Source organism: Neurospora hispaniola (genome assembly GCF_033458365.1).
Source record: "Neurospora hispaniola strain FGSC 10403 chromosome Unknown B0T23scaffold_1, whole genome shotgun sequence".
In the NCBI taxonomy this organism is placed as follows: Eukaryota; Fungi; Ascomycota; class Sordariomycetes; order Sordariales; family Sordariaceae; genus Neurospora; species Neurospora hispaniola.
Window position 1 is genome coordinate 2,565,996 of NW_026944406.1, and position 26,204 is coordinate 2,592,199.

Here is a 26,204-nt window from a genome sequence, read left to right on the forward strand (position 1 = left end):
GTGATTCATTCCTTTCAAGGGAACAACGATCAGACAAATCGAAAGGACAGGTTCTCTTCTGACTCTTCTCTCTTTGCTTGCCCAACAACGTTGTTGGTTGGTTTTCCGCCTTTTTTTTTTTTGTACTTATTTCATTCCCAAAGATTCTCTGCCCAGCTGTGGCTACCTTGCTCATGATGTCGTCTCAATCAAAGGACAACAATCGTGATCGAAAGTCGAAGAGCATCAGACTTTCTCAAAAACTGCGTGGTCTACGGGATCTAAGACTACGAGTATCTATCGAAGGCAAGCCTCATCTCCAGCGACGAGGGTCACACCAGCAATCACCCCAAGAAGAGGAGGAATACCGCATCGTTCATACACCGGATAGACCTCAGCGATTCATTTCACCGGTTGAAGCCCCTACCGAAGACGACTGTTACGACGCTCTCCGGACGTGGCATCACGCTGCAGAGCAACAAAGAAGCGAGGTCCACTTGTACGGGATTCAACAACAGAGTAGTGGTGGTACAGGAGAACCAGGATCAACTGGCGTGGACGGAGCAACCAACGGAGACGACGACGGCGGAAGCGTGAGTCAACCAACCAACAGTTTGCTTGCTTGCTTGTTCCATCATCTCATTTAGTAAAAAGCCCACCCGTTAAGATAAGATGTCTTCTGGAGGGATGACAGAAAATTCGCCGTTTGAAGGCATGACTACCTCTGCATATACATCCAATTCCAACCCGCAGAGATTTCCCGTGAATTCAGTTGCCCATTACCCGGTTGCATACGTTGAATACCTCAACAGCCAAGTATCCCCACTGACTCGGATTGAACAACAGAGAGGCAGCCCTTTCGTTCCTGACCCAAGCGATGACGCGAAAACCCCAAAGGATGAAAAGTGGTGGGAACTTGCATATGGGGAGTTCAAGGAGGTGGAAGAAATGAATCCTTTTCGTGAGTGGAAAGGAGATCATCAACAGAAGGAAACGCAGGACCAGCCAGGTACCAACACGGGGCAGATTCTCAGACAGGACACGGCCAAAGGAGGACCTCTCCAAGAGGAAGCTGCTCCTTCTCATCTTTTGACTGGTGCGTACAACTGATGGGTTACCAAACAAGTGCATGTTGCCATCAGACGGCTAAAAGAGACATAAACGCTTACAGCTTTTTAGATTTCACAGGACTGTCATCCAAGACATACAGCACGAGCGAGGCCGACAAAATTGATAATTTCAACGGGACCAACGATAGCAAGGGGGAGTACACTCCGTCCGTTTACACGCCATCTCAAAAGAGCCCTACTACTCCTACCCCTGAAATGTTTCCCGAAGCTCCCAGATGGACTTTCGGGCGCCCACCAGCCAAGTTGACAACTGCAGGTCCAGAGACATTGCTCACTCGGGATGTTCAACATGCTTGCGCCATCGACAGCGACAGCGAGTCTACCCTTCCGCCTGGAGGCCGCTACTTCGACATCGACGAGGAGTATAACCCCAGCGGTGGCACAAGAAAGAGTTCCATCTCCTGCAAGCCGACGGCAACATCTATCTCGGACCAGCATCAGCATCCCAGACAACTACCATCACCGCCACCACCGCCACCAAAACCGCTGGATAATACAGGTAGGGGATTTCTGTTCCCAGCCCTTGGTTCCTCGGGCCAGGCGATGCAAACACTACACACTGAACTTTTGAAACTTGCGCACAAGCAGCATGAACAGGAAAGACAGAAACGTGGGAGGGGAAGCGGGCAGAGCGGAGATAGTGGACGAAGCGGAAGTACATCTAGTGCCTTCTATAGCGCTTTTACATCTTCTCCGAGACCTGAGACGCCTGATGTAAGACCGCCCTCGCGACGGGGAGAGCAGCAGCAGCAGCAAACAGATCCCAGCCAAGGGACACATGAACTAGGAATAGAAACAGCAATCCCATTAACCCCACGCCCAAAGCCAAAGCAGACCCAACAGAAAAGACGTTATCCAATAACACCACCCCGCGGTTTTTTGAAAGAACGAGGACCATATATCCCTCCTTCTTCCCCTGGCACCACCTCTTCATCACCGAGACCACCAGCACCTCCACCGAAAACCCCCGAGACAAAGGCCGTAGCTCCCAAGCCGAGGGTTTCACTCAAGGGACTCGATTTCAGCCCTTCGCGACCAGTTCCTCCCACCCCCACCCTTACTCCCTCGAAGCCAAAGAATATGGGGAGTACGGGGATGAGAGGAGTGGGAGGGCATATTGGAGGACATATTGCCGGGACAGTCAGTATCTCATCACTTTCTTCACTCTCCTCACTTACGGGGGGTAGTGGGGTAGCGATAACGCCCCCGAGGGTTTCCTCTACGAAGCTCAAGGCTCCCCCACCTGCTCCCCCACCACCTCCAGGCGGAGACGAAGGTGGCTTGTTGGTGTTGCCAAAGACAGTGTATAACGGCAATATCAAGGCTAGGATGCCGGTCAAAATGCCGGTTCCCGTTCCGTCGCTACTGTCGAAGTTCAACACCAGCCATGCACCGTCATTGACATCAAGAGGACATGGTCCCTCTTCCTCTAATCGGTTGTCACCACAGAGCCAGGAACAGAATCCTATTCAGGAGCAGGAGCTGAAACGAACTCAGCTGGCCTCACCTGAATTCTCTATACATATCCAGCCACGCATTAGTGATCCTTTTGTTGACTCACCGGCGAGCGACGTGAATACGCTTGGGAACAGTTTGTCTGTTGGGATGGTTGACGGGTTGTATGATAAAGGCCAAGCTAAAGCTTGGGAAAAAACGATGTCGATGGTGGCTCAGACACAGAAGCCGGCCCATATTCAGGTGTATACTCAAGGACAAGCGAAAGTTCGGGAACTGGAACGAGGAAACACACAATTACAGAAGCAAGTTCAAGGGCAGGGACAAGCTCAGGTACCATCAGAGAACCTAGGAAAGATATCTCTACAGACGCAGACGCAGATGCAACCAGACGTTCAGGAGAAGGTCAACATGGCTTTCAAGACTCCTCCTCCTTCTACTCCTCCGTCTCAAGGATACCCACTCGAACCAAACCCTCAGACATCCTCTCCCGGGTCCCAAGTATATCAATCCCAATCGACTCCCCGAACACCTCCTCAATTTCAGGCTTTCCAAGCCCAACCAATTCTCAGGACTCCCTCCCCTCGGTATCTAGTATTGTCACCTCACTCACAGTCCCAATCCCAATCCCAATCCCAACACTCACAACCAGCACCATCCCCATCACCCCTTCCCTCACCATCCCCTTCTCTCTCCAGACCCATCTACCCAGGATCTCCTGTTCCCCAGACATATGCCATCACCCCTCCACTGCCCAAGACTCAAACTCGACCTCGAACTCTCACTCCTCCCCACCGGCACCAACCTCCTCCCCCTTCGTTCCGCACACAAAGTAGCCAGGGAAAAAAAGAAATGGCTGGTGCCAGGGACAAAGAGCAAAATAATAGAGAGCAACAACAACAGCAGCAGCAGCAACGTCCGGTATCTGCAGGTAGTGATGGTGGTGGTGATTCGGATTCTAGTTCTAGTTATGAGAGTCTCCAGTTTTGGAAGAAATCGACACCGACACCGAGTCTGGGTCCGAGCATGACTGCCCCTGTGCAGAGGAGTTCCTCTACCAGCGTCTCTAGGGGTGATCGACGACCGGGACAGGTGGGACAGCCGGGACAGGTGGGACATGAAGGAGGGGGGCGTTACGAATTGAAGGAAGGTGATGATTATGAAGAAGAAGAAAAAGAAGAAGAAAAAGACTCTACAGCGGTGGTTGAACCCGAGAGTGGAACTACAGGGACTACTGGGAGGGGCATCATCGTCAGTATGGTGGATGATTACGCGGATATCATCGATCAGTATGCTGGAGGGTGGAGGGAAACGATGTTTTTCGGGGAGCTGGAGGAGTAGTCTAGTAAGTAAGACAGGCCGCCTGCCTGACTGGGAAGTTAGTTGTGTGGCGGTGGGAATGAATGGTTGTACAATGTTGTATTTGATTGTGTTCAAGCATTTCTATCTGGTAAGAAGGAGGTGGAGGAAATAATAATGGCCGTGGCTGCTAACTGGGGCAAAATGTTTGTCACCGATGGACATCAAGAATCAGAGACATTTGGTGGATGGAAATGGCATATATGACAGACAACGGCAAGGGTCTGTGACACCACGGAAGCCTTTGATGAGTGTCCTCTGATATCATGCTCATACTCTTTCCCTGTCTCCTTCAAGGTCCTCCAGACTAGAAGATAGGCCTATAAGACTAAAAACACCTGATAGAAGGCCGAAATCTGTTCTATAACCAGTAAAGCTTTTGACTTTTTTGTACCATACTAACAAATAAACGAACCAGGGCAGAAATGTACCCAGTGATTCCAAAGTGAAGACATTCAAATTAAAACAAACGAAAAGAAAAAGAAAGTTCCAAAATATATTAACAATCGAAGCCAGCCTAGCCTTGTGCTAACAAAAACAAGAAACGAAAGAAAAAGCATTTCTTTTTCGGTTGGTAAGTCGGGCTGGCTAAGAAGTAAACTGGAATGGAATCATGACGCCGTTAAAAACTCTCTAAAAGTGGTGGTTAAGTCCCTGAGACCTATGTGCCAAAGTTCCTGTGTGCTGTCTGTCTGTTGCGCTGCCGCCTTCTGCCGCCTGCCTGCCTGACTGCTTGCCCAATTCATGTCCTTGTCCGTCCTCTTGTCCTGGTTTCGACGTATATAAGACCGGCCGGCAAAAAAAGCCCCTGTTCAGCCTTGTTTCCCTGCTTCCTTCAACTTTCTTCTTCCTCCAATCGCGTGATGACGGGTTTTCCCAGCTTCGTACATGACTTTGACACCGAACAATGCCCGTGGCCTTGAGCTCCAAAATAAATAAAAAAAGAACAACACGCCCGAAAAGATAGCTCCTTTGTGAAGGCGTATTACCGACTTCTGGATGAACCTACTGAGCTTTGCCTCTCGTGCATCCCGGGTCGTCGCTCCCTTCTATCACCATCCTGCAACTTCAAAGAATCCAGCCTCTTTTGATTATCCTCTGTGCCGTCTACTTCTTCTAGGCGAGGCAGCGGGTGAACAGTGGTGCGAGCTGGGATAGAGCTGGTGCCATTGGATGTTCCACTTTCTACTTTCCGCTGCTTCGCGAGTTCTTCGAGTCGAGCCCATTTGCTCTGGCGATGAGCTTCCCTTGCAGGGGCGTTGCTTTGGTTTTCCGTGTACTCGTGGGAGCAATCATCGAATAGCTGCGGGTTGATTTCCATAAACAGCTTCATGGCGTTATATACCATGCCGTGGATGGTTCTATTCCTGGTTAGTCGTGATACCTCAAACATGGGATATTGCTCAAACACGTACCTATTCCAATGGCCCTTGGAGTTTTCGTATAGAGGAGCGAACATGATGGGGAGAATGATCTCGACATTGTCGCTCACGAGATTGCAGAAGTACTCGTTGTTCCAGAAGTACAAAGCTCTCTCAGCGACCTGGAAGTGCGGGCTGGCAACCGATTTGGCAAGCTGATGGAACAGAGGTTCTTGGACCTTGGCGAACTCAGCCGGGTCCATGACCTCGAAGATGTCTTCAACCTCGTTGAGAAACATGACCTCCTTGGTGCTGTTGACCTTGGGCCAATAACGGAGAAGTCCGAGAACAACCTGAGACAGATGTTAGCTTATGGTGGGGTCGCAAAAGACGTGGTGTGTCACATACCTCTTCTGTCAAGGAAGCATCCTTCTCCAGGAATTGCACGATGCAGTACGCCAATTGAGGATGGTACATGCTCAGACTCTTGACCTTGTGAAGAGGAAGCAACACTCTGGTAAGGAAAAGCTTGTGTTCCTCCTTGAGAGGGAGCGCAAAACCGTTGATAATTGACCCAAGAATTTCCAGCAGTTCGGCAATGCCATTGAATCTTTCAGTTTCGTACGTGAACTGAAAAAAGACGTTGTTGATAGAGCGGCGGATAAAGGACCTCAGATTGAGGAACTTGCCGTAGATACGATGCAGAGTCGTCTTTAAGAAGTCCCGTTCTCTAGGGTCCTCGGAGTCGAAGAGCTCGAGTAGCTGAAGGACGAAGCTATGATCGATATACGCCTTGGCAATATTGGTGTTGAAATCTTGACTTTCAATGAACCGGAGGAAGAACTCATAGACAACTTGGATATGCGGCCATGCGACCTCCAGGACCGGTTCATCCTCTTCGGGATCGAAAGCTTCACCCTGCGGGTTCATGGGAGGAGGAATTGGGCGGAATAAGTTCTTTGCAAACATCTCAACCACACGCGGATACATTGGCTCAGTGATGACTTGCCGGTTATTAGCGACATAATCCAGCAGCTCGTGAAGGGCCAATCGCTTGATCTCCTTGGACTTCATGTCGGCGCTAGCATCATTGAAGTCAAAGATGACGTTGCACTGCTCGATCTTCTTCATAAACAGATCCTGGCGGTGATTGGGGGCCACCTCATGGAAGCCCGGGAGCTTCTCGAGCTCGCGATGGGCTGAGATGTCGAACCGCGACGAGTTCTGCCTCTTTGGCGTCCTGAGCCCTTCCAGGACGTCTTTGGGGGTCTGGTGTAAACGGTCAAACATAAGCGACTTCTGTCCGGCTTTTGGAGGAGCGAGATCGTGCGGCATCGTTTCCGCGGCGCCGGGAGGTGGGACATGCTACGACAACCAATCGTTAGTATTTCCATGGTCCAAGTACGGCAGTCCAAGGAGCTTCTTACCGGCGCGCTGGGGCTGATTATAACGGTAGGAGGAAGGGTGCCGTGACGGACAGGGGTGCTGCCGCCGTTGGCGCCCTGTTGCTGCCCCCCGATACTGCTGAATCTATCCGCTGCGCCAGGGTTCGAGTTGCCGCCCTGAGGGCCGAGCATGGAATTGCCGTGGTCGCCATGGGCCGCATTGTTAGGCGGCAATGGCTTGTTACGGCTGTCATTTACAAGTGTCGACGTAGACGATGAAGGGGTGAGAACGGGCGACTGGGTGGCCTCGCGAGAGCCTTGTGAGTTGGGGGAAGCTGTTCCGTCCTTCGCATCCTTATTCTTCTTGGACTTGGAATCCTTGTCCTTCGTCCTCGAGAGCTAGCACGACGGCGTAGCATTAGCGATCCGTTCCAACGGGACAGCTTACAAAAGACCTAGACTTGACTTACGACTCTCTGGCTGAACCGCTTCATCTTTGAGGACAACAGTTTCTCTGCCTGTGGGGCGAGTGAAGGCTGCCCGACCTGAAGGTGGAGGGGTAATGAGGGCGCGGCGATAGTCTGATAGCTGTATACGAAAAGGGGGTGGCTAGCCAAAAGCTAAGATGTGTGCCGAACAGCTCGCGGGTTTCAGACTGCGATGCCAACGGGCGGCCGGTCGCGGACTTGCTTCACCGAAAGCTCTACGTCCCGCCTGGATGTCGAAGAGGAGGGGTGCAGTGCGTCAGAGCGAACTTGCGACCACAAGCCCGACTGTGGCTGGCAGTATAATTGGGGACGACGCCGCGTTGGATGATGGCGAGGCCACGGCGTGTCAATCGACTTTTTGTGGATGCCCGACGGCCGATTGAATGGTAACCTTGGTAGGATGGTTAATGCTAGGGGTGTCGGCGACGGGAGTCGGGGGAGCGCGCTCTCTCGATGGTGGCAGAGGCAACGGCTACAGCAGCAGTAGCAGGGTGAAATGCTCTGAGGGCGCACGGCGAACTGGCGGAGTAACGGAATGAAAGCCGCGCGGGATCGGATGACAAGTCAAGGTGACGACAACAAGCGCAGGGTGTCTCGTCGACGGCGGGCGTGCTGGCGTTGGTAGGTGTTGCGGTAGGGACGTTGCCGGATGGGAGTGGGAATTGGTGCTTCAGTCCAAGTCCAGTGTGTGTGTTTTGGGACCTTTGGGGGAGAGGGGGGGGGGGGATGAAGCGAATGCCAGAGAGAGGGACGAACTTGCTGGTTCGATGGAGGTGCGAGACGGGACTCTTGAGAGTAGGTAGGGTGCTGTTAAAGAATCAGGTAGCGCCAGCACCAATCCGCTAAACAAGCCAGAAGTGGGAGTCTGGGTGGTAGATCTGCCCAGTGGGTGTAGGCCCAGATGAGCCAGGCCAGGATGTTGCTGCGGGGCTGGACGGGATGCAATCGCGGGACCCAAAGCCGAGTGTGAGGGTGCCAGGTGCCAGGTGATGTGGCTGTTTGTCCAATGGTCCCTTGTCGCTTCCACTCTTCGTTGGTGGTGAGAGGTGCACAACGCGGAGTCGAAGCCGAGCTGTGTGAGAGATTCGGACGCTGGAGCTGCTCACTCCGCTGCGTTGCCTAACTCGCTTCCAACTTTGTTACCTAGGTTCACTATGTTGGGTTGTTGGAGGTCCGAGCGGTGTGTTTTGTGGCTGTCAACTAGAGGTACCTACCTCTAGGCTCCTCGGTAAGGTACGGTACCTAAGGTAAGGTAGGTAGGTACCTACCGACGTAGCAAAGTCGTGGACAGACGCAAAAGTAAATGAATGGGAAGGTGATGATCGCCTAAAAAGACCCTGGACGGAACCTTGAATCAGGTTTTACTAAGGGTCTTGTACACTACGAAGCTTCAAGGAAGTCTAATAGTACGTACCTACCTAGGTACCTGTATAGTTGAAAACCAAAATGGACGGTTGTTGTTACCATGTCCTTGACAATTACATGCGCAGAGTGAAGAAGGGCTCGAGGCTGAAACGGCAAATAGAACACTGCACTTTCTTTCCTCTGTTGTAGCTCGGTTTCGAAAAAGTGCCCGGACAGATTCCCTGAAGTAGTAGTAGCGCCCAAGGGGAAGCTGATCTAGATACACCGGCGCGCTTATGATGGGCTGGAGATGATCACCCGAACAGGGCGAAAGGACGTCCAGGGAATGGAAATGGGATGGCGAGGCTGAAATGTTGTTCCGTTGCTGGTGTGCCGTGGAAGCGGATGTCACCAGGCAATTCAAGAGTTGTGTAGACTACGCTATTATTGCACTATCTATATTTGCGTATCAAACAGCCAAGGAACTGTTAGGACAGCGATAGATATCAGGGCGGTAGTCTTAACCGATGTGTCTGTGCTTGGAGGTGGCCCCGAGCCCCAGTCTTGGTAATTACAGGTGTCAATGATCTCCACTCGAATGAACTGCAGGCGTTCATTTAGCGCCATGCAGGGTGTCTTGGGCCCATTTCCAGTGCTCCCCACAGGTCCTTCCTTTTTCAAGCCTCATTTGCTTGCTTCAGTGTTTCTGTGGTCGGGCAGATGGTATAAATCAACGAGCGTCTTTGTGTGTTTCTAAGGTTTGGTTGGTAATGAATATCTCCGGCTCGTTTGATGGTTAAAAGGAAAGAGCGAATCATGTTAATCAATACAACCGCGTTACGGCATAGTAACCACCTATGCAGGGCATGCACAAAGGCAAGAGCAAATAAGTAGGTACTGCAACAACCTAGCAGTCCGTCACTCATCTTGAGTGTTGGCTGGAGGTACCATGTACTTTCTCAACCATGCGCACTGTCTTTGCAAAACAATTTCGCCGCGTAGACCCATGCAATTTCAACCTGCCTGCAATAATCCTCACTGTGCAACTCCCATTTATTGACATCGTCAAAAAAACAATTCAGACTCCGTCCAACATCACGGCCACGATGCTGATGAAGCGACAACGACACTAACACTGTGATCCTTGCAGAGCTTACGGGCAATTATCAGTCGCAATACCAAACTTCAATCACATGTCCAGAATTCATGCGCAATCACCGGCTTCTCCGAATGACATGATGGACGAGCTCAACGACCAAACAGAACATGCACCCAGCTGCCCAGTGCCTGCTCGGAGATTGGGGGCGCTTGAGCATCCCATGATTATCAAAAATGTGGACAAGGCCATGAACACATTTCCTGCACACTACTCACTCGAGGCTGTAGGATATATTTCTCTCCCATATCACGTGGAAGCTTGAGGCTGCGACTGACAATAATATCCTCAGATTGTTGATTCATCCAGCCCTCAAGTATCCATTCCACTTTATCTACGACACAGTGACCCGACAGTGAGGCCGATTGTCTCGCACAATGCTCTCACCCACAATGTTGTTGTGAAAGTTACGGTTCCCAAGCGTACGGGGCGGAAGCGCAAACGTGGGACTGATGATCCCTTCGAGGGTCCCGTTGTCGACAACAACACGTCCACGACAACAAACCCCAATGAAGAAGTCTTCTCTCGAGACCGGCTAGACGCCCCTCGGCTTCTCCGTCGAAAGCTCAGTGACAATGTAGGGAAGTACACCGTTGAGCCCATTGGCGTCATCACCAACACGCACCGCTACCGCGGCCTTGCCGACTTCCAGTACGCCATGGGCAACTCCCCCTTCATGTCCCGGTTCGTCGACCAGGTGCTGCCCGGCGATGTCGCCAAGCTCAAGGAGTTCGCCATCCAACCGGGTATCGAATCCGGGAAGAACATCGACCTGATCCCTCCTCCTAACTTCACCCCCATGAGCTTGCCCTTCCAATACGGTTACGCCCAGAATCCGTACACCAAGGAAATCAGCCCCGGCACTGCTGGCCAAGCGGACGACGACGGCGGCGACTCCGATGTCGACTCTGAAGCCGAGTTCCGGCGCGTGGTCAACGTGACCTCCCGCGTCCCGGCCGCCGGCTACTTCATTGCGCACGACGAGTATCCCGTCCCGTCCGCCCCCCGGCGCCAGCCCAACCTGGCCGACCCACAGGTCGCTCTTATCATGAAGGAAATGTGGGCGGCAATGGAGGAGCGGCCGATCTGGACACGGCGCAGCATGTGGAACCGGCTAGGCTCCAAGTTCGCCTCTTTGCCCAAAAGTGGCTCGCTGGTGCGCCACTGCCTGCAATACGCGGGCTACCAGTTCAAGGGCGGACCGTGGCGCGACGCGCTGGTCAAATACGGCCTCGACCCCCGCTCCGATCCCAAATACCGCATCTACCAGACCTTGATCTTCAAGCTGCACAAGACCCGCATCGGCACCGTCGGCCGCGAGTGGAAGGCCGTCCGCCGTTCCGAGCTAGGCGTCACCAACTTTGGCAAGTACTGGAACAGCTACGGCGAGGGCGCCAATCTCGGAAGAGGGTCAGAGCGTCGCTCGCGCGAGACGCACGTGTTCACGGGCGAGTCGTTCAGTACCGACGGAAAAGTCTGGCAGGTGTGCGACATCACGGATCCTCTCCTCCGTCGATTGTTTGAAAATGCCGAGGTGCGGCCCGAGTGCGACACCGAGATATCGGGATTCTACCACCGCGTGCTGTGGTCGGTGGCGAAAGCCATCATGAAGTGCAAGATGCTCGCCATCCGGTTCGGCCGCACGCTGTCGGACGACGATTTCGGGTGCACGTTGGAAGCCGTCAAGGGGCCGAATGATGGAGGGGATGGTGGTTCGGGAACTAGTATCGGCATCACGCTGCCTGATCTGCAGCTCACGGCAAAGGAGTGCGAGCAGCTGAGGGGGAGAAATAAAATCAAGCCGGGCCTCAAGCAAGGGCGTGATCGGTGGGAGGAGAGGAAGAAGAAGACGCATTATAGAGTTAGGATTCCCCTAAAGGAGGTAGAGGAGCGCGAGGCGGAGAAGATGGCGTTGTTGTTGGGGATTGGACTTAAGCCGAGAGAGAGGAGGCGGGCCCCGGCTGATCCCGCCGCTGGTCTGGGACCTTCTGCTGTTGCTTCTGCTGCTGCTCCAGGTACAGAAGTGGATGAAGTACCGCTTGATCCAGCATTGGCGAGTATCGGCGGAGACTCAGCCCGGGCTGATACCAGCACCCCCACAACCACCAAGAAACCATCACCTGCCACCGCGGGCGGGGGTCAAACCGCTACCACCGAACCGCAACATCGCCAAGATCATCGTGAAGACGAGGAAGAAGAGGAAGAAGGCGAAGAAGAAGTCCAAGCCCCCAAGATCCTCCAAGACATCTTCGAAGACAACGAAGACGAAGAATTCGAAGGTCTTTCCGAAGAAGAGGAAGAAGAAGAAGGCGACTTTAGTGACGGCGACCTTCTTGGGGACGAAGATGAGGACGAGGATGACGAGCGTGGCTACGATGACGAAGACGACGAAGAGGAGGATCGATTCGGCGGCTACCGAACTGACGGGGGCTACCAAACCGATGGCGGCTATCAGACCGAGGGTGGCTACGGTTACCGGACGGATAAGGAACTTGGTGACGAGGACGAGGATGAGAGTGAAGAGGAAGATGATGAAGAGGGAGAAGGTGGCGAGGGTGAAATTGGGGAGGAAGGTGAGAGGGGAAGAACTCGTCATAGGCAGCAGCCCCAGGCGTGGGATGAAGAGGATGTGGACATTGACGAAGAGGACGAGGAGGAGTATAGCGACTATTAATCGCTTTCTCGGCTCTGGCTCTTTGTCTTTCTTGGTTTTGCTACTCGAACTTCATCACCCATAGCTTTAGGTGACGGAGGTATTATATCCCGTCATTCATGTCCCGAGGTTCTCCTTAGATTTATCCTCGTTCATGTTGCTGTTTCTTCTCTTCCTCGCTCACATATCCGTATACCTATTTCCTTTTCTTCTTTAGACCGTTCCCGCGCCAAACTGAGAGAGATGATGGACGCCGCCAAGTCCGCTACCGACGGCGACGGGAACCAGTACGACATTCGCAACAACGAGACCCGCGGCGATGCCCTTCGCAAGTTCCAAACGCCAGGCAGTCTGTCAATTTTGGCAGAACTCTTCGAGAAGCTCTATTTGTCGCCCAAGACCCAGTCAGGTCCAGGGCAACTTGAGGAGCGTCTTGGGGAATCCTGCGCCGATGTCAGTACACGCAATGCGCATAATAGAGTCCTGGTAATATTGCTGACTCGGGCTTAAACAGTGGTCTCCTCGGTTTCTTGAGGTGCACGTCTCCCATCTCGTGCGCTTTCATGGGATGGAGAGGCGCGGGAGGTGGTGGTGCGGCGACTGTGTGTGGATGCTCAATTCTGTCGGTATTGATGCCCTCCGAGTTATGGCTGACAGGGTAGGTTACCTTTACCAGCGGCATCTTCTACAGCATGGGGGGCATAATGATGAACGTCGGCGGAATTCTCGAGTTCATCCTCGGGAACACTCTCGGGAGTGTGGATATCAAGCCCCTTTTTGGGTAACTTACCACTTATTCGTGAGATTAGGTATACAATGTCATCAAAAAGCCAACTGCGCCCGGTGGAATGCGGGAAATAAGCGCAAAGCCATGTTGTTTTCGTGTATCTGGTACGTCAAATCTTGGACTAGCTTCCACATGACCATGCCCTGATTTCTTGGTTAAACGACCTGCGCAGCAACAGGAATATGACTCGGAAGATGAACCGCCATGACCTCCACGCCGGAATCGTTTCTGGCACGAAAACCGCTGTCCGACTTCTCTCTCAATCTTCTCAGCGCCTTAAACCCACCTTTAATACTATCCGCCTCATGTCCCTTGGCCCTGAGAACACTCGTCGCCACCCTTGCGCTATCCCCATCATAGCAAAGAAGCAAGATTCGTCTGCCGCGAAGCAGATCTCGGAGCTCCTTGCTCGGCGCTTTGAATGTCTCCTCCAGCCTCTTCCAGAGAGACTCCAGAATGTACGGTTCAGAAAAGGGACTAGGTGTGTCCTCGTGGACAAAAGGCACATTGACCGAGCCCGGGAGGTGAAAGTCGTGGAAGTCGAGCGGCTGCCGCAAGTCGATGATGGAAGTTTGAGACTGGGGCTTTACCTTGGACGTAATCGGCACCAACGCGCTTGCCAGGGCGTCGTCCTGTGTGAAGAACAAGTCGAGAGCATCGGCAGGTTCCTTCTCCCATTTATCGTCGTACCTGTAAAGGTCTACCTTGGTCAAGTGCTAGAACCTCGGTTAGGTAATTTCCTGTCACACACCCCTCAAGACCTTTGTGATGAACTTACCTCGTTATGGATCGTGGGGAAGTACTCAGCTCCCAGCTTGTCAAAGTACTCGTTGATGTACTGATACGGCAGATCACAGCACAGGAAGACGCAATGAATCTCGCCGTCCTCGCCCGCCAGCTCGGCGAGCGATCCGTCGGCCTTGCGCCTGGCGATGAACTGGTACAGGCCCTTGAGATTGAAGCCGGATGACGGACCGCAGACGAGGCCCTCGCGGCAGAGGCTGAGAGACAGCGAGAAGGAGTCGTGCGAGCCGACCTCTTCTATGTGGTCCACGGCTGACTTCCAGGGGAATTGTACGGGGGCCAGGAGCGCATGTGAGCGCGGGCCCGGAACGCGGTCGCCGGGTGCGGTGCATACTCTGTAAATCATGATGTGGTCAGGTCGCGCTCCCCTCGACGACTCGGACGACATGGACATACGTACCCGACACGGTACACAGTAGGCTTGGCATTCTTGAAGTACGTTCCCAACCCCGTCATGGTTCCTGCGATATCCCGTTAGACGTACAGTCCCGGAGATGACTGAGCGTGCCTAGTGTAAGGTACCTACCTGAGGTTCCCATTCCTGCGCATAGCACGTTGATCTCCGGTAGCTGCCTGAGGATTTGCGGGCCCGTCCACCGAATGTGCGCCTTCCAGTTCTAATTCCATGTCTCGGCGTCAGCAGCCGTCGATATGACCTTAAACTTGTCTTTCTGGGGGAACCAACGTCGTCATTGTCATATTGATTCGGGTTTATCTTGGAGTCGTCTTCCTTGGCTTGCCTCTCGGCAGCCCGGATGCCTCCCCGCTCGTCATCAGGATCGGGTTGCGACGGACCGCCAAACAATGTTCTGCCCCACGGCGTCAGTTCAGACCGAAGATCATGTTGCAGGAATCACTGGCACTTCACCATACATGTCGAGGCCGAAAAACTGCATCAACCGGAGCTTGGCCGGGGATGTCTTGTTGCTCAAGTATGCTCGAACATCGTGAAGATCGTGAAAGACGCGGGCGATCAGCGACATGGAAATCACGGTAGACCCCGAGCTGTACTCGATAACCGTCTGCGTCTTGCCCTTCTCCACACTATTCTCGAGAAGATTCAGAGCTGTTGCATGTGGGTTGATTCGTCAGTCCCGCCATCCGACGGCGGCCGTGTAGCACAGGAATCAGGACGGGCAGGTTCACCAACCTGGCATCGATTTGACGTTGTTTGCAGGATGCATCGACATCATCTTTGCATATATGCGGACGCCATCCCGGCGGTACGGGTTGAGGCAGTCGGGTATCTCAACCAGGGGTAGCGGCGGTGACGACTCTGGGTGGAAGTAGCTCCGGACGGAGTCGGGTCCCTTGTACACGTTCAAAGGATTTGCCATGGTGGAAGAGCTTTGCTGCTGATCTGACGAGTATGTGAGAAGGTTTTGCAACACAACTGCGGTACACGCTTTTATAATAGGGGCGACTGCTCTAGATACTAAAGTATCCAGAACTGGAGAGCATATGGTACGTACATATCAGGCCAAGGGATCGTCACTTGTTTCGGCGATCGAACAGAACATGCCGACGGCTCTTCCTCCTTGTTCTTGGTTCCCACCACGTCCTTGCCTTCGCTGTGACTACGTAACCTAAAATACATTCTATAGGGTAGAGAAACTGCCTTTTTTAGTCAACTGTTCCACAAGAGTAGCGCCTCTAATTCTATCTCCTCCTAGTTCCTAAGGATGTATCTACCTCAAAAAAGACACTCGGTTTTTTCAAGCTAGATAATAGGTATTTAAGAATTCAAAGATGACGTTGAAGCTAGCCTTGAAGAGACGATTCTAAAGATGTTTTTCTTTTGTAAATCCGATTATTCTTTTATAGAAAATTACCTTGCAGGGAAAAGTTTTAGGTTTCTATCAGCTCTTCTCCCTTTCCTTTCCTTCAGAACTGACCCGTTTATATGATGTTACGAGTTAAACAAATATATCAACAGAATGGCCTCGACGTAGTGATTCTCATGGTGCTTTTAGATTTTTGATAAGATGAAATATAGCTGAGATGCAACTAGAAAGGTAGTAATTTCCTATAGAAAAGAGAAAAAAAAGTAGGACGTTTGTGGTTGCAGCTCAGTCATCTTTCATCGTATAAGATAACTAAAAGTACCATGAGAATTGTCTTGTCAAGACCATTCTGTTAGTATCCACAAGGAGTAATAATTAGTAGTTTAGAAAACTTTTACCAAGGAAAGGGCTCAGTGATAAAAGGAAAAAGTGGTTGCGGTGGTTTGCGCTCAATCCCCACTTTTCTCCAAGGTACTTAGGCTGAGACTGCCTTCGGCAGAAGTGGGAAGGCTGAATGAGTGAGTGAGATTAAACTGAGCGCGCCGATTTGCGCTAGTTTGCGTTACTTTAACTTTGCGTCCCTCAAGGTCCGGCAGTGCGGGTGGATCGGCGCCGTGCATAAGCTTATTCCGGCGTCATCACGTCGAATCCACCGTCTACTACGCCAACCCGGAACTAGAACGGTGATCGAGACGCTCGAAGGGTTAGGCGGGGAAGCAAAGTCGGGGAAGGAAAGGGGGGCGCCCTCGACCGAATTCCATACGCGATTTTCTTCTGCTTCTTGGCCATGTTGATCTCGGGGACATCAAGGGACACCGGGCCATCAAGGGACACCGGCCATAAGGGACATCGGCCATCAAGGGACACGCTCGTCATTAGCTAAGCCAAGCCCTTTGCAATGAGATGCGTGGGACTGAGTTAAGCAGGAGGGATGTAGCGACCTGACATTTCGCCCCGAACGATATGGGGCTTACTCAACAACAAATCTGGACTCATGGGCATTTCGTGGTATTTGAAGGAGGGGGGACAAGAATTGTGCGCCGTCTGAATCTTCACTTCCTGCCACCAGCACCAAACATGGACAAAGAAACCAACACCCCCGACGAGGTCTTGGGGTCAGCTGAGAAGTCCATGAATGTGACGAGCAAAACGTCTAATGACGACACCAAGACCCACGAGTTCAATGAGCAGACCAACTATGTCCCAAAGAGAACCATCATCACGGTATGTATAGTGTTCCTACATATACCCCGTCGCACATTACTTGAAACATGAACGGAAACGAGAGCACACACTGACTGACCATGGCAGATATTCCTCGCCTGCGCGGGCGTCGACCTTTTGGCACTCATAGACCAAACCACGCTCGCGACCAGCTTGTACATCATCGGCAACGCCCTGGGGTCCACCTCGCAGGTCTCGTGGATAGCCAACGGTTACTTCATGTAGGATGATTCCTTCGACCTTCGCGCGCAAACCTACCTACCTATCTACCAGTACATCCACGTCCAAATAGCGCTAACCAGACACTGTTTGGATGATTCCAGAACCTCAACCGTCGGCCAGCTGTTGTACGGGCGGCTGTCGGACATTTGGTCGCGCAAAGTCATCCTCCTCACCGGCCTCGCCATCTTCTTCCTCGGATCCCTGGCCTCGTCACTGGCGCAGTCCGTGCTGCAGCTGACCATCTTCCGTGCCTTTACTGGCATCGGCGGCGGCGGGCTGATGACGGTCGCCCAGCTGATTGTGAGTGATGTGGTCCCGCTAAGGGAGAGGGGGAAGTACCAGGGCATTATTGTGAGTTAGCCACCTGTCTATCTTATTCTTGGCCGTCCAAAACCGCAGCATCTGATAATGGTAATGGGAAAAAAAAGGGTGCCGTAGTGGCTATTGCCAATGGTATTGGCCCCGTGATTGGCGGTGCGCTGTCGTCCAAGTCGGAGGACTCGTGGCGATGGATCTTCCGCATCAACATGCCCCTGACTGTGCTTACCACTTTGGGCGTGGTGTTCTTCATGCCACTGAAGAAGGTCCAGGGTGACTGGAAAGTGTAAGTTGAGTACCTCTACCTATTATTCTCATGAGAGATAGGGTAGGTAGTGTTTATGTATCGCGCTAACCAACCCTCGCAGGAAGCTCAAGGCAGTGGATTTCATCGGCATCTTGGTGGCCTTGGCCGGCACGATAGTTCTGATGTTGGGGCTCACCTGGGGTGGAGGTGAATATCCCTGGGAGTCAGCTCATGTGATCGCGACGCTGGTTACCGGTTTTGTGGCATGCGTTGCCTTTGTGTTATGGCAATGGAAGGGTCCACGATATCCTCTTGTTCCCCGTGGGTCTTCTTCTTTCCTCTTACCTTGACTACCGAACATGTTTTCAAGTTCCTGACATCCGGCAGTTCACATCTTCAAGTCCAAGATCGTGAACGGGGCTTGCATCACCATGGCAATCAACGGCTGGAACTTTGTCGTGCAAGTCTACTACATCCCGTCCTTCTACCAGCTGGTGTACGAGTACTCGGCAACGAGGGCCGGTGCCATGCTGCTGCCCGTCACATTGGTCCAAACGGCAGGCAGCACTCTGTCCGGTCTTGTGGTCCACTGGATCGGTCGCTACCGCGAGTCCATCCTTTTCGGGTGGGTTTGCTGGGCCGTTGGCCTGGGCTTGATGTCAACTCTTGATGAGACTACGGGGATTGGGAAGCAGATCGGGTACTCGATCCTCATCGGAGTAGGCGTTGGGAATACGTTGCAGCCGTGAGTCTACCTAGTCTGGCTTGTGTCTTGGTCCCCGATTCTTAACTATGTTACTCTACTAACATTCAAAAGTGCTTTGATTGCCGTCCAGGCGGGCGTGGCTAGACGTGACATGGCTGTCGTCACCTCATTCCGCAAGTAAGTCAAGGTACGAGGGCCCCAACATAACATATGCTGACCAGTTCATGCAGTTTCGTGAGAAATCTTGGCGCCACCATTGGCCTCGCCGTTTGTGGAACAATCATGTGAGCTTGATACCTACTTACGTGTAGCGTCGTGTATACCTGGAGTGCTAATACAATCATGTCTGGTAGCAATAATGTTCTGGCTGGATCTTTGGGGTCTCTCGACATCGACCATGACGCATCCAAAGCTCTTTTAAGTAACCCACAGATGTATCTAAGGACCGTCTCCGAGGCCGAAGCCGACAGAATCCGTGGTGTCCTGATTCCCGCGTATAGAAAGGGGTTCCGCATCATATTCATGACTGGGGCAGCTCTTTGCGCACTGGCGTTTGTCATTGCCTTCTTCATGCTGCCTCAGGTCGAATTGTCTCGCCCAGATGATGAGAAGCTCAAGGAGGAGGGGCGCAAGGCGGATGAGGATAAAAAGCGACAAGATTCAGCATAGACCGTAGTCTATCGTAGCGAAAATACAAGGGCAGCATCTAATCCTTACTAGCTTATTTGTAGGAGAGCAGACGGGATCCCGAGTTTTTCAGTGGGTATGGTCGTATGTACTTATTTTGTTTCTTTTTTTTTTTTTTTTTTTTTTTTTTTTCTCCGTCGTGGAATGAAGTCTATATTCCTTCGTCAAGAGATATGTCAAATGGTTTCTGGCGTTTATTTCCTTCCACGGTGATACTTGACCACTCACTTTAAGCTCAGTCACGTTCAGGATCCCAAGCACGCGATAAGAACACTTCTACGGTGAATAATTTTGTTGGTCTCTGTACGTCATCAATAACCATTTCCTTAACTCCCCCTATTCTACCGATCCAACCCAGCAGAAGATACCTGCTTGCTCACTTACTCAATCACGCCCAACCACCACCCCACGGGGCACCACCACGCTGCCCTCCATACCCCCCTCGACCGTAATCTCCACGTCCGGCCCCTCCACCTCCGCGTCCACCTCTGTAACCCGGTCCGTTTCCTCCTCCATAGTCTCCTTCACGTCCCTGCTGCTGCTGGTGCTGCTGATAATCGCGCGGCTGGTGCTGGGAAAACCCTTGATAGTCACGACCTTGGTGCTGCTGAGATTGATGATACTGGGGTTGATGCTGCTGATGCTGAGCATGATGGGGAGGTTGATTCGAGTGCGGCGGCGGCGGCGGAGGCGGCCAAGCACCGCCCGAAGAAGGAGCGAATGGGGGAGGGTGAGGAGGTACAGCCATCGGGCCACCGGGTGGGAAAAAGTTCGGCGGCGGCGACGGGGTAGTGATGTGCGGCGGAGGAGTTGGATGTTGAGGATACTGAGGGTATTGATGTGGCGGGCCGGGCGGCGGAGGTGGCCATTGCCCTTGGTAGTTTTGCGGAGGGGGAGGAGGGGGTGGAACTGGGAAGCTGGGGAATTGGTGAGGTTGTCCTGGGAGAGGAGGGGCAGCAACAGGAAAGCCCATGGGAGGCGGGACCGGATGAAAATTACCGACTGGTTGGTTGTGCGGGGGTGGGGGCGGCGGTACGAAGACGCCCGGGTGCTGTGGTGGGCGAGGCGGCATCCCCGTGGGAAAGCCGGTAAGCGGCGGAGGAGCATGATAAGGTGGTTGTTGATGTTGTCCTCCTCTAAATCTAGCAGGAGACTCAGAGCGATTTCGACCACGGGAACCGTACCTTGGACTCCTCTCTCGGAAGCCTGGACGACTTGTTGACCTTGATCTGGATCTAGACCTGTATCTACACCGTGAGCGAGACCTGGAGCGACTGCGTGAATCATAGCCACGACTACGGGCACTTCTGTCACGGCTCCTGTCCCGGCTCCGGCTCCGGCTGCGACTTTGACTTCTTGATCTACTCCGGCTCCGATACCTTCTTTCTGGCGATTCTGACAACCGCTGACGTTTGAAAGCAGGTCTGGCATCAGATCCCCGGCTCGAGTCTCTACTTCGACTGGGGCTGCATGAGCGCGACCTCAACCTCGACCTCGACCTCGATGACCGTGTCCTTTCTCGAGTCCGCGATCGGCTGTCGTTGCCCGAAGCTCCGCGCTGATTCCGTTTCTTCATTTTCTCGCAAAAGTTTCGAGACCAGCCATAGTAGGTTTCACCTCCGATGACCTCGCCAGTGATCTCATCGATCTCTATGACCTCTCCCATCTGCCCAATTTCAGGTGTAGGTCCATCAAGGTTCGCGGCATCCTTGGAGAAGATGTTGTCCACATCGACGAGCAGTTTCTGAACCGCCTGCACGAGTGTTTTCTCTGCCGGTCCTGCGGGCAACACAAGGGGCTTAATCATATCGGGGTTCATGGGCCTCGTAGAGTTTGGTTCTAGTACGGGCATCCAGTTGCCTGCCGGCAAGTCGTACCATGGTATGGACGGATCGCCGTGCATGGCTGGCATGATATAAGGAGCGGCTCTTACGGGCTTAGGGATTGAGCTGGTAGATGTGGCAGTCGGCTGCGCAGTGTTCTGGACAGAAGCATTCGATGATGGCCCGTCTTCTACGGCCACCCGTAGCTGCTTGACTACAGCCTTTGAGAAGTAGCCCTTTTCCTCCCATAGTGAAATCAAGTCCTGGATTTTGCGAATGTGCTTCGGGCAGTTGGTGAACGAAGAGGCGCTGCTGACCAAAACGAGAAGCGCCTGTTCTAACTTGGGAGCGAAGCTGTCATCGTGGTTGCGGAACTTGACATGGTAGAGGATGTCGTTGAGGAGGTAGAGGGCATGGAGACGTTTGCGCTTGACTGACGTCTCACGGCCTTTCTTTTTCTCGCTCTCGGTGAGATCCTTGGCCTGGCCCTGGCCATACGACTTGACGAGTGCGATCAGGTACTTGCAAAAGGGAGCGATCCGCATAGAGGACGGAACCAGGTTGGTGAGAGCCCATTGCTTGCATTTCTGAACATACGGCGCGGGGCAAACAGATATGCCGCACAACTTAGCAATTGGTCTTATAGACAAGAGGTGTACTGTTCATTGAGCATGTGTGTTCAAACCTGGACATTGGAGGGCGAGCACTCGGCGGTGGCCGTGTTCAGCAACGTGAGCGTCGACTCGATCTCGTCGCGAGAACAGGACTGCGGGTCTGCTCGAAAAAGGGCGCCTGTGAGGGCCGCTTTGGCGACGATCAGCTCTGCCGACGTCGATGCCATCGCGAGAGCGTCGGAAAAGAGAAGTTAATTGTCTGAAGATGTGTCGTATGTGTGTTGCGATCCTGAGTCGTGAAGAGAAAGTCGTTATATAAACAAATTGTGAGGCGTCCAAGCGCGCGGCGTAGAGACAGCAATGGAGAAAGTGAGATGGATTAGTTGATGAATAAGTAGGAAACTAACCGCAAACGCAAACTAAGGGAACATGGTTCTATGCTGCGATTGATGGCACTGATTGGACAAGAGCATCCTCATCTGCAGCAGAACCTTGCATTAAATTATGCATCTAAGCCTCTTACGGTAAATGCATTGTAAAATAATGCACGACTCGCAAAGTGGTCAAAGCTCTCTCTGCTTGTGCTCTTTCACACAGTAAACAGCGGCGTCACTGGACGCGCTGGACCAATTCGGCCTCGCGCTGGTTATACTTGTGTCTGCCTGCATCCATGGACGCAAAACATAGAGCTTTTCCCGATCACCTGGGTATTTCATTTCAAGACTCTTGAACTGGAAAACAAGCATACGAAACGAGGCCCAGTTGTAGCTAGTCAGCTAAGCAACATCGAAACCGCGGCTTTCATGTACGTCGAATTAGAACCAACCAGCCGCATTCCCATGTCTAACTTTTGGGGTAGGCCAGAGTCCCTTGCTGTCGTATCATACATGTGTATATCTCCTACTCTCTTTTTTGCTGTTCCGTGGCGATTTCCACTTCAAGAGAATCGATCCCCCTTCCTGCTGGAATATGGGACGCTAGCCTCGTACTTGCTTTTCTCGAATACCCTTTCGCGCTCGGTCGAAGGCGCATGTCTCGTCGGCGCCGGATCGTTGCTAGATTCCATGCTGGGTGAGCCGGCCGAGTCCGTCCGTGCCGGAGAGCCGTTGTAGGTGGCAGATCCGCCCGTGGCTGACGAAGAGAGGGACTGGGACTGAAGGTTTTCCGATTGCTCCATCGAGCTAGCCATGCTCTTCTTGCGGCGCAGTTCCTCGAGCTGGTTACGGCGCGAGGCATTGATCTCCTTCTTGGCGAAATAGTACGCGGCGGCGCCACCTGTGCGATTGCGGGAGAGCGTTAGTTTCCCTCTCTTCCCTTCGTTATCGTCTTATTGTCGGAGTGAAACGGTTTGCAACGTACCAACGCACAGAGAGCCCCAACCGAGCCTGTGGAGTTAAGGATCCAGGTTAGCTAGCCGGTCATGAGGATTTCCTGATGTCGGCGACGGCGTGGTGGTGTTGCGGTTGAATGGTGCGCTCACCAGAAAGACTTGACCTAGACGGAGGGAAAGAGGTATGACGTTAGCTTGGCGTCTTGTTTGCTATGCCAGTGTGGATGTTGCGCCTGCGAAACCTACGGTGTTCATGTTGTCGGTATTCTTCGCAATCGGGGTTGATTGAAGCGACTGGTTTTCGAGAAGTTCAGAAAAGAATCAGAGGTACAATCTAAGTCAAAGACGCTTCCTTGGTTTGGACCCTTGGAGTTGTCGATTTTGTCTCGATGGGGTGATACGATGCTCAAGAAGCCAAGCTGCACAGACCCTGATCGAACGATGCAAGACCCCGGTAAGCGACATCGCTTAGGTATCCGGCAGGCAAGTGCACAAGACCTTGGTCCGAGCGGACAAGAAACATTCAATTCCTAAGCTATTCTCGACATTTTGATACCGTTTTCTCTGCACATACAATCGGTCACGTATCGGTCATGGCCCGTGAATTTTGTGAAGGAACTTTTCAAAGAAGTCTGCTACTTAGTCATGGGATCAAACCCGATTAATCGCTTTGTACGGCTGGGTTCCCCGTCTCGCTCAGTTGACCCACAGTTCCACCCCGATTTAGGGGTTTGTTTACATCGTGCACGATAAGAGAGCATCTGTCATCGCCAGCTACCAGGTACCTCGTCGTCCGTTTCTCTATATTGTGTAGCTACTATCCATCTACCTAAATGTTCCGATGTACGACGGCACGCGCCATTCGGAGGCTGACAAGATGATGAAGCTTTACCTGCCAACCTAATCTAGAGGCTCCCGCAGATTAGAACGGTATGGAAGGCCTACGGCTTTGTGCAAGATATACTGCGCTTTTCTTCCTGTCGTCGTAGGGCGGTTTCTACACATTGTTCTGTTCTGTCAGTTAGGAACAACTTTTGATATCCGCTCCGAGAAGTGAAGGTGAACCCACGCGGGTACTACCCATGAATCGTCTTTGATTTAGCTAGGCTTTCAAGCAACCACTGCCCTGCTCTTGGAAAGGTACTATACTAACTTGCCACGTTAGATATCCTGTCAACCGCCAACGCGAGGCAGAATTTGACCATGAACAGCCATCAATTTCAACAGCTGCACTGAGCCTACCAGCCAATTCACCTCTTCGCTTCTTGCTATGCCTTAGAGGAGAAAAAAAAAAAAAAAAAAAAACAAGCAGCGACCGCCGAAGCGAAACAAAAAGTGTGGTTGGAGCTATGGCGAGCGACATGAAGAGAACAGAGTCGATTGATGTTCCTTAGGAGAAGAAGTCCGCGCCTCTCAAGACCAAAACGAAGGTGTCTGCCAGGCATATATACCGATATCCTATTGAGAATTCAATAGGGAGATAGTTACGTATTGGATTTGGGCAGCCTCGGAGTCCAACTCCGTGTCCGAATTCTTCACAGAAAAAATGAACAAAAAAATTAATATTTAGAAAAATGGAAAAACAGCATCTAAGATTTAGGACATGAAGCTTGGAAAGAGAGAATCGTGCCAGCAGTATCTTTGAACACTAACCTCAAAGCTTTTCTGCCACTGTACACAGGCTTCTATCACTGTCGTACTGGCTTTTACTTGCATATATCTATCAGCGAAAGATAGTAGTGAGAAGCGGATATGATGCTCCTAAGGGGCGCCAATGCTGTTTCTGTTACAGAGAACACTTTATGCAACATAGGAAAATCAAATCGTTCAGTAAGTTTATGTTTAAGACTCTGATCAGAAGCTGGTCTAGGCCGCTGGCGGTTTCATCTGTATGGTCGACTGACTTGGGGGGGAAGGGGGCTCCATCATTGGGTAGGTATGCACAATTATTGAGGGGTGGAATGGGATACTTTGGAAGTCGGGCAGTCAGCTTGCTGAACACTCGATAGACGCCTAGTCGGAAACAATTTGAAATAGCGGAATGAAGGCATTGAGAAGACGGGCTAGCAGTCCTTTAATTCAAACATCAAAACCCATTTCCCGCTCCGTCGTTACATCGTCCTTGAACCGAAAAGGGGAAAGGAGGAGACATGGAATGGACCTGAGGGGACTCTGACTAGGTACCTTAGCTACCCGTCATGTTTTGGATACCAAGGGGAACGCTGCTCGAAAACCACCTAAACTCGCGGTACCTGCATCTGTTGCCAACCGTTCGTTGCTTTTAGATCCCGCCGTGGGTGCAATGCTTCCATTTTCGTCCCGTTCCTTTCTGTCCCTCGTTTGTCAAATGGAGGAGGAAGGCTGAAACAAAGAATTTGTAAAGTTGATGACCAACAACCCTAGGTAGGCAGACTCTTCACAACACGATATGGAGACACTGGAATGTCATCCATTTGTTTCTGGCTGTGGACTTCGTGGCCATGTTGGCCGAATGAACTGCCAAAGTGGGATCCTATTTGGCGCTAAGGACACAAATTCCAGACCACCAAAGCCATGACATCGCCGTAAGGGAAACACCAAGACTTTTTGAAATCATTTCTTCCTTTGATTCGTCCTTATGGTAAACAATCGTCCCTCATAGGTAGGTGTTTACAGCCCTATAAACTCACCGGTGTCTTGTCAATTTGCCGTTGTCGTCGTGTTACCTACCTATGCAGTCCGTTGATTTGTCCTGCCCTGGACGAGGCACGGTACGGTACGGTACCTCTAGGCACCTCGCCTACCTACCCAAGGTACGTACCTTCCACTTGGCAAGGTACCTGCCCCTGTTTGCGATTGCAGTACCCCTTGGGCCCCGCTGATCTTCAGCATCAAGTCTCGACCTTCAACAAAAGGGCAGCCGGTTCGTAGCCGGCCCAGCCCCCCAAAAGGGCGAGTCCACAGCGCATCGTCATCTCCAAAACAGCCTGCAAACACGAGCCGGACACAGCCCCAAAGGAACTGAAGTGCCTCCTCCGGCTCCCCCAGATCAGTCAGGTCCCCCACTGCACCGTCCGAGCAACAGAACACTGCAGCAAGACCTGAGGGACGACAGAGGAGACCCAATTGTGTGCCAGTGTCATCCATCTCCAGCTGGTGCCAGCGCCAGGCCAGGAGCAACCCACAAGGCAACCCAGACGCATCTTTCTCCCAACCACGCACGCCGCCCTTCGTTCCCTCCGACCCAGACTGTTGAAACTCGATCACTCAAAGGGTTGTTGGGTTCCTGCGCCAAACGGTCTGCCACGGTCCTTCATTTTTACCTGATTTTTGATTGATTTTTCTCTGTGTCAATCCAGACCCCAGAGC

At 52.3% G+C, this 26,204-nt stretch overlaps 8 protein-coding genes across 8 annotated transcripts; 3 read left to right on the top strand and 5 right to left on the bottom strand.

The window, feature by feature from the left end:
* Positions 1-176: 176 nt before the first annotated feature.
* On the top strand, positions 177-3,905 carry B0T23DRAFT_424791 (uncharacterized protein; the record flags this gene model as incomplete). Its single annotated transcript, XM_062839868.1, has 3 exons — positions 177-572; positions 826-1,075; positions 1,159-3,905. 3 exons carry the CDS (start codon positions 177-179, stop codon positions 3,903-3,905), a joined length of 3,393 nt encoding a protein of 1,130 aa, XP_062696947.1.
* Positions 3,906-4,908: 1,003 nt separating this feature from the next.
* Positions 4,909-7,163, bottom strand: B0T23DRAFT_400943 (phosphatase 2A regulatory B subunit-domain-containing protein; the record flags this gene model as incomplete). Its single annotated transcript, XM_062838538.1, has 5 exons — positions 4,909-5,284; positions 5,339-5,637; positions 5,693-6,649; positions 6,712-7,068; positions 7,140-7,163. 5 exons carry the CDS (start codon positions 7,161-7,163, stop codon positions 4,909-4,911), a joined length of 2,013 nt encoding a protein of 670 aa, XP_062696948.1.
* Positions 7,164-9,739: 2,576 nt separating this feature from the next.
* On the top strand, positions 9,740-13,095 carry B0T23DRAFT_391932 (RNA polymerase III transcription factor IIIC subunit-domain-containing protein; the record flags this gene model as incomplete). Its single annotated transcript, XM_062837976.1, has 6 exons — positions 9,740-9,883; positions 9,950-12,230; positions 12,528-12,763; positions 12,825-12,912; position 12,968; positions 13,002-13,095. The coding sequence occupies 6 exons, from the start codon at positions 9,740-9,742 to the stop codon at positions 13,093-13,095; spliced, it is 2,844 nt and encodes a 947-aa protein (XP_062696949.1).
* Positions 13,096-13,252: 157 nt separating this feature from the next.
* B0T23DRAFT_307417 (tryptophan synthase beta subunit-like PLP-dependent enzyme) lies at positions 13,253-15,238 on the bottom strand (the record flags this gene model as incomplete). Its single annotated transcript, XM_062834420.1, has 7 exons — positions 13,253-13,813; positions 13,876-14,236; positions 14,302-14,362; positions 14,428-14,518; positions 14,587-14,710; positions 14,775-14,967; positions 15,052-15,238. The coding sequence occupies 7 exons, from the start codon at positions 15,236-15,238 to the stop codon at positions 13,253-13,255; spliced, it is 1,578 nt and encodes a 525-aa protein (XP_062696950.1).
* Positions 15,239-16,225: 987 nt separating this feature from the next.
* B0T23DRAFT_369686 (MFS general substrate transporter) lies at positions 16,226-19,110 on the top strand. The gene is made up of 9 exons (XM_062836531.1): positions 16,226-16,909; positions 16,997-17,130; positions 17,233-17,482; positions 17,560-17,735; positions 17,818-18,017; positions 18,084-18,441; positions 18,514-18,579; positions 18,633-18,686; positions 18,756-19,110. Exons 1-9 carry the CDS (start codon positions 16,649-16,651, stop codon positions 19,069-19,071), a joined length of 1,815 nt encoding a protein of 604 aa, XP_062696951.1. The 5' UTR covers positions 16,226-16,648; the 3' UTR covers positions 19,072-19,110.
* Positions 19,111-19,363: 253 nt separating this feature from the next.
* B0T23DRAFT_369688 (uncharacterized protein) lies at positions 19,364-21,936 on the bottom strand. Its single transcript, XM_062836532.1, has 2 exons — positions 21,598-21,936; positions 19,364-21,499 (listed from the first exon to the last, which is right to left on the bottom strand). The coding sequence occupies exons 1-2, from the start codon at positions 21,751-21,753 to the stop codon at positions 19,478-19,480; spliced, it is 2,178 nt and encodes a 725-aa protein (XP_062696952.1). The 5' UTR covers positions 21,754-21,936; the 3' UTR covers positions 19,364-19,477.
* A 29-nt stretch (positions 21,937-21,965) lies between these two features.
* B0T23DRAFT_369689 (uncharacterized protein) lies at positions 21,966-23,250 on the bottom strand. The gene is made up of 4 exons (XM_062836533.1): positions 23,103-23,250; positions 23,007-23,020; positions 22,886-22,911; positions 21,966-22,801 (listed from the first exon to the last, which is right to left on the bottom strand). The coding sequence occupies exons 1-4, from the start codon at positions 23,109-23,111 to the stop codon at positions 22,464-22,466; spliced, it is 387 nt and encodes a 128-aa protein (XP_062696953.1). The 5' UTR covers positions 23,112-23,250; the 3' UTR covers positions 21,966-22,463.
* A 453-nt stretch (positions 23,251-23,703) lies between these two features.
* On the bottom strand, positions 23,704-24,385 carry B0T23DRAFT_14919 (uncharacterized protein). The gene is made up of 3 exons (XM_062832500.1): positions 24,010-24,385; positions 23,926-23,932; positions 23,704-23,853 (listed from the first exon to the last, which is right to left on the bottom strand). The coding sequence occupies exons 1-3, from the start codon at positions 24,217-24,219 to the stop codon at positions 23,798-23,800; spliced, it is 273 nt and encodes a 90-aa protein (XP_062696954.1). The 5' UTR covers positions 24,220-24,385; the 3' UTR covers positions 23,704-23,797.
* Positions 24,386-26,204: the final 1,819 nt, after the last annotated feature.